This window comes from Pelecanus crispus, chromosome 2, assembly GCF_030463565.1.
Source record: "Pelecanus crispus isolate bPelCri1 chromosome 2, bPelCri1.pri, whole genome shotgun sequence".
Classification (NCBI taxonomy): Eukaryota; Metazoa; Chordata; class Aves; order Pelecaniformes; family Pelecanidae; genus Pelecanus; species Pelecanus crispus.
This window is the reverse complement of record NC_134644.1, coordinates 115,460,689-115,467,365: the sequence shown is the minus strand read 5'-3', so window position 1 is coordinate 115,467,365 and position 6,677 is coordinate 115,460,689. Positions and strand designations below refer to the sequence as shown.

General features: G+C 37.8%; 1 protein-coding gene across 1 annotated transcript; it reads right to left on the bottom strand.

Annotated features, from left to right (window-relative positions):
- Positions 1 to 293: 293 nt before the first annotated feature.
- On the bottom strand, positions 294 to 1,253 carry MC2R (melanocortin 2 receptor). Its single transcript, XM_009491176.2, has one exon. It carries the CDS (start codon positions 1,251 to 1,253, stop codon positions 294 to 296), a length of 960 nt encoding a protein of 319 aa, XP_009489451.2.
- Positions 1,254 to 6,677: the final 5,424 nt, after the last annotated feature.

Sequence of the window (6,677 nt, the reverse complement as noted above, 5' to 3'; positions counted from 1 at the left end):
GGTGTAATGCAATACTTGCTGCAGAAGATTTATATCTGAATTATTCTGAAATGGCATTAAAATTGTTGGCAGAATTAACTTCATCAGTAATATTTCTGGAGGTCTGGTCAGCAAAGATTTGTGTGCATACTTAATTTTTATGCATTCTTTGGTAGCCCTCTGAAAGTCACTGGCAGTATCTTACAAGCCTAGTATTACTTTGGGCATAATTCTTAGTATTTTTAACTCTGCAAACTGATGTTGCACAGCACCCCATAGGTGTGCTTCTATAATCTTCATTTTCCATGAAGTGTTTACCAGTTCCAGTTTGACCTGGCACAGCAGAACATCTTCTTAAATGTACTCCGTAATTCTGGGCTTCGGAATGCAAAAATCATAGGGTCGATGATCGCATTGCACATTATGAGCGTCCCATTCACATGGAAAATGGACATGTAGCAGGCACAGTAAGGGTTATGTGGGCAAAACCTTGCTAAGAGGATGTGAAGAACAAAGGGGGCCCAACAGCAAAGGAAAACTCCAAGGAAAATGGTCAGTGTAATGGCTCCTTTCATGTTAGTTCTTTGATGGACTGTGCTGGTTGGCAGTGAGGCAATCTTTTTAGCATGAGATCGAGCCAGGAGGAACATATGGACATAGAGGCACAGTATAAAAAACATCATTAAAGGGAACAGGATGGTGAAGGGAATGACTGTTGCTGCTTCATAGGAGAAGAGGGCAATGGCAATGCTACTGCCAGCACAGAATGTCCAAATGATTGCCAAGATAACCACCGCCCTTCTTAGTGTCATGATGTTGTGGTACCGCAAAGCATAAAAGATAGTGATGTATCTGTCTGCTGCAATAGCTAACAAGCTGAAAATTGACCCCAGTAAAGACAGAATAAACATGGAATCCATGGCATCATCCAGCTTTTTCTCAAAGTCCCCACGACGTGTCAGGTATCCCATTTTGCACAAGATGATAAAGATGTTCTCCAGAGTTTTGTACAAGCTACCTAACATGTCTGAAATGGCTAAACTGCAAATGAAGAAGTACATGGGCAAGTGTAAATTCTTATTCCTAATGACAGCAATAAGGACAAGCAGATTTTCCAGTATGCCAGCAGCAGCAACAGTGAAAAAAACTTCCTCTGGCACCACAACCTGGGTGCAGTCAGTGATATTTAAGGAGAAATTACTTATATTTTTGAGGGAAGGAACGCTTGTCTGCCCTGGGTGTTTGATTAGATTGGAAGGTCTCTCAGTGTACATTTCTTCTGGTCGTGGGAAGATGCTGGGTTGTTGTTTCTCAGGCTTGGCTTTATTCTGAAGCTGACCTATCAGTCAGACCATTCTTCTTCTGAAGAAGGCTTTCTCCTTCATCTGGACCAATTTTCAGACTTAACTGAAATGTTTTGAATTTCTCCTACAATAAAACATGTAGAAACATAAATATCAAGAAGAAATTTACAACACAGATAGGGCAAAAATAGACATTTGAAATATCACCTATTGCAATGGAATGAACATATCATCAGAAAGAGGCAAAGTTGGTCTGGATAACATAAGAGCTGCTCCAGGCTTCACTGAGCCTTAGAGGAAAACAAAGTGTAAATTCTCTTTTAGCTTCAAAGCAGTTTTAAAAAATATATGTAGTTTTCCTTACCAATGAACATTCCACGTTTGTTGAAACTGATCTGACAGACTTCAAGAGTTTGGCAGTCTTTACAGGCCCAGCTGTTTGCTTTGAGAAAGTCTGGCATTTCTCACAAGATTTGCAATATTATTAGACACAAATGAGACCAATGCCAAGATAAACTGTTGTCCAGGACAGTAACATGTTTACCACCACACTGCTGATGGTGAAATAAAATGCCCTCAATTAGATGTGAACATTTGTAAATATTGATATTTTTCTGAGGCATGTTAGATACTAGTGAGAGGTCTCCTTTTCATGTAAATTGAAATCGTCTTTTGATTCGATGAATAAACTTCTAATGTAGATTAAGATTCAAAGTACAATCTTTTCTTGGCTGTATTTTGCAACTATCTAAAAGACCAAATGTTTATTTCCGCATCAAGATGATGTTTTTCTTTCTCCATAACAATCCTGATCTAAACTACATGAAAGCATATATGAATCTTTCCAAAGGATTAGGCTTTTTAGGCTTTTCATTAATATATAAATGGCTGTGATATTAATTAAGCTTGGATATTACCCATAAAAAAAAAGACCCACTTTTTCTTGTAGTTTTTATAGCCCCATTTGTGAAACACAGATGCAGTTGCTATTTGGAATGTCCCCTTTTTAAAAGAACTGATATATTCTCCCTCTGTTTTTAAATTCAAAACAGCTTCTAATTTTTTGGCACTTTCATACCAGTAAGTCTTGAAATTTCTTTGGACATTTGTTCATAGTCAGGTTTGCCGAATGTCATAATACACTCTACTGTTGTTTCAAAGGGAGAAGCAAAAAGCTTTAATTACTTTGTATACAAACAATGCCCTCTGCAAGTGTCAGTGGGTACCTGCAATCAGGACAGCTGAACCGCTGTTGAACATGGTTAGCCTTAATGAAGATGAATGTGTTTGGTCACTTTTCAGTGGAGAACAGGTTTCTGACCTGGGTTTGCTAATGTTATCTGCTGAGACTGCCGGTAAGGTACTACCTGTGGCGAAGAATGCTGAGACTTGGACCACCAGCCATCATGAATTCAATTGAAACAAGCTCACTTAAGAGAAAGCATTCAAGAAAGTACCCATACCCATCTGAAAACAAAGGCTGTGTAGTGGAATAAATGAACTGTATTGCACTGCAGCACACGTGGACATTCCCAAAGACAATTAGGTCAACAGCTGTCAGTATGTGAAGGAAGGAGTTACTAACAAGAATAAGAGACTCAGCAATGTCTTTGTAATGATATGTTTTTCCTATTCTCACCTAGAGCTACTGTCACAGTTAAGTTTTATGATTTCTAATCTAGCAATCTGTTTAGTAACTTAATTTTCACTCTTAATAAAACGTCAACGCGGACACTTCAGACAAAGCCTCATTTCAATAGAATTTAAACAGGACAATCTTTTTGCAGAAATGCATCTGTTAAGTCACTGTTCTCTCAGAACTGTTTTTCAATATTTTTTCTTTGTTGATACAGTCATATTGTTGAACTAATCTGCCTGACAAACATGAAGGTTCCTTCACTGAAAACATATAGTATTATGAATGGCATGATATATTACATCTGCTGCTTATAATTTTACAGTAACTTCATATAAAGTACAGCATTTGGTTAGAGCAGAGAACTTAGAAGGGCTTTAGAGCATTTACTGTAAACTGAACAATTACTTTATACCATTTAATGTTGTTTTCAAACAATTAATAGAAAGCCAGAAAAAGGCATTCTTATTTAAGATATTCTCGTTTCAGCATGTATATGTAGCTATTGCACACTATTTAATTAGGGTTCCATCAAGGACATTGCCAATTATCTCCTTTTCTGATGCTTCAGTGTGGTGTGCAGTCATATTTCTGTCTCAAACCTCCCAGACAGAAATGTCTGTGTATACAGGGTTGTACACAGGTAATAAATCCAGTGCTTGATCTATGCAATACACACTGTATCATACATCTGCAGTAAATCCCACATTTACAGGATTCTTTCATTGCTATAGATCTACCAGGTAGTGTGCATGTAATTTAATGCTTCTAAGCAGTGTAGGACAGACTACACATGGGATGTAAAGCTGTTGTGAACATGATGAATAACCTCAGTGTGTCCTAAAAGCTCATGGAAAAAGAAGACATTTTGGAGCTTGGATGCATATTTCCACTAGCAACAGAAATTAGAGCCAAGGTCATTTCACACAAAGCTATAAATAATCATCAGGTGAAAAAAAAAGTTTACCCTCCTGTGTTGTTTGCACTATCAGAGACAGCTTGGATGCAACAGATTTGGTCTCCACTGTCAATACATTGCCAGTTTGCTTCATCATTGTATTGTCCAGATAAAGGGTTCATGCCATTCACCAACACCACCCTCTGAAAGACCTCAGATTTATCTTTTGCAGGTATCTGCAAAGTCAACCTTTTACAGCTAGTGTTTACGTGTCAGAATTGTCAAAAATAGAACAGAACAGTTTAAGAATAAAAAAGTGCCTTACACTACAATAATTTTTTCCTGGCAATGGCTGATGTATTTGGATTTTACCTTTCTCGAGGTCATTCACAGTCTAAGAATAAGTTTTCCTGACTAGCAAGAAATGTAAAACAGTCAAAAAGCAATAAAAGACAAAAAAGACCCTTTAAGTTTGAAACACATTTGCAAATGCAGCTGTATTACAAAACCTGCAAAAACCTCAAGCCATTCTTTTTCATGTTTAAATTAGGTCCTGGAGGGAGAAATCAACAACTCTGTAACATTGGATATTCAGAAACATTATTTATCTAGAAAGAGGCAGTCTCCTGAACTGGTATAATGGGCAATGAGCTGATGGCAATAGTGAAGTTACTAAAAATGCATACATTTGTAATAATACAGCAATTTCTATTCAATTTGTAGTTATCTAAAGCAAAATGAAGCAGGAAACTGGGAGACTGGAAGCCAGGACCAGAAACTATACTGACAATATTGTACGAACTTAGGAAACATAGAATTCAGATTACTTGTCAATTGTATTCATTCACTATGGTTATGGTTTGGCTCTTTACAACACTCTGACACTTGCAAAGCATGCTCACAGTGGTATATATTGCACAGATAAAAGCCAGTACTACAACTTGTGGCAAGGCTGGGAATGCCTCTGTGGATGCCAGGAGTTCTCAGCACCATGCAGGATTAGCATTGGACAAAAAGCATAATTCTCTCCTGTGTGCCTAGTGCCTACTGATTACAAAAATTCAATTTTCTCTACAGTAGAAATGCAATGACTTAGCACCTGAAAGATCTGGGAGTAATAGGTCTGCACTTGAGGTTTTTTTTTTTTTAATTGGATGAAAACTTATTCATTAAATAAATAAACAACACACTTTCCTCAGTCCCAAAATGTTAAATAAACTGGCCTAGTCAGCTGTAGTAGCAACAAAAGCAATTTCAGCTGTGAACTATAATGGTAAGATATAGTAAAGAAATCACATACCTTAAATACCATATAATTATCCAGTTTTCTTTGCATCTATTAATTTTTTACTAGAAAACCATACCTCCCTTTATTGGAGAGACTCCAAGCTGTATTTGCTCTCTAAACAGCTGGCAGTAAATAAAAACTGAAAGGGTATTGAGTAGTCTTTTCTGCTTTTGGACTGCACAAAACAGCTGAGATAACTAGCCAATTATGTAGATGCAATGATTTGTTTCTAGAACCATGAAATGTATTAATTCCCTGTCCTTCTATGTGTGTATATATATTCTAAAAAGTAATTTATTAGGAATGAAACAGAGCAAGTGTTTTGTGTTTCAGACACAGTATATGCAGTATACTTCACAATCCGTTCAGTATATACAGAGGTACTTATTTGTCACTTAAAATACCATGACCTTTTCTCAATAAAAAAAAGTCTCCAATGTGTTAACAAATGCCTTCTGATGTCATTATCTGTAGCATTTCATCCCCAAAGCTATCCAGTGTAAAAACACTCATTGGCTTAAATGAAAGTACCCCTGGCATCGGGGCACCTGGTGATCCATTCAGCCTGGTTCTCCTTCTAACACTTGGTCACAGTGGAACACTAATCCCTTGTGGAGGTGGTCAGACAAGCTGTGTGTGACAGGTTACGCTGTCTGGTGCTGCTTAGGGTGGCCTTTTTCTGAAAATGACAGCATGAGTCCCGTGTTCAGTGGATGGGAGCTATATACATTTTCAGTCACTTCCATTCAAGCTGTTGCAAGTTTATATCAAAATACATTTGACAAAAAATGATGGATAATTACCTCCCCCCCTGCCCCAGCTTTTACATATCTACAAGGCATTTAAGAAGGAAACAAGCCACTTAAAAACATTGATGTGGAGGCTTAGTTTTTAAAACTGTAAAACAAGTAAAAGGAGAAACTTTTCTTTTCTTTTCTTTTTATGTTTTTTCTTCAGCAGGTAAGCAATGGCTTTCATGGAGACAAAGGGGGCTGGACCTGTTACAGGAAGGTAAGCTATGAGGACAGGATGTTCCCTACATTTTCTAGCGGGCATTCCTTTTTGTCTACCAGCTGGACTTAGCTCTGAACGAGCAAGTGAAAAAGGACACACAGAGCCTGATTCTGCCTTGCCCTGCACTTTGTATAGTTCCTTACAGATGTTAAAAGTAACTGAGTCAGAGGAATTACTCTACAATATTTACAGACTCCTAAGGGCTCTGTTAGCTTGCAGGTTGCCTGCTCTACCTCCCCTAGCCTTTCTGGCAGTGAAGATCACTGGCTGTCTCAGAGTACTTAAAATATCTCACTGACTTCTAGGTTGACTGGGATCAAGGTACCTCAACATGGCCTGTATAAAAAAAACCCCACACAGAAATCTGTCTGCTTGATGAACAGTAGCAGATCATATGTGAAACATCCTCTGCTGCAATTGTTAAACTCTTGAAGGAAATAGTTTCCTCAGATGGCCTGGATTTTAAAATCCCTTACCATATATTAAACAGACCCAAATAGCGCAGGAAGCATCCAAGAAGTTGCTACTTAACTTTAGTGGCAGCACAGTTGTTCAATA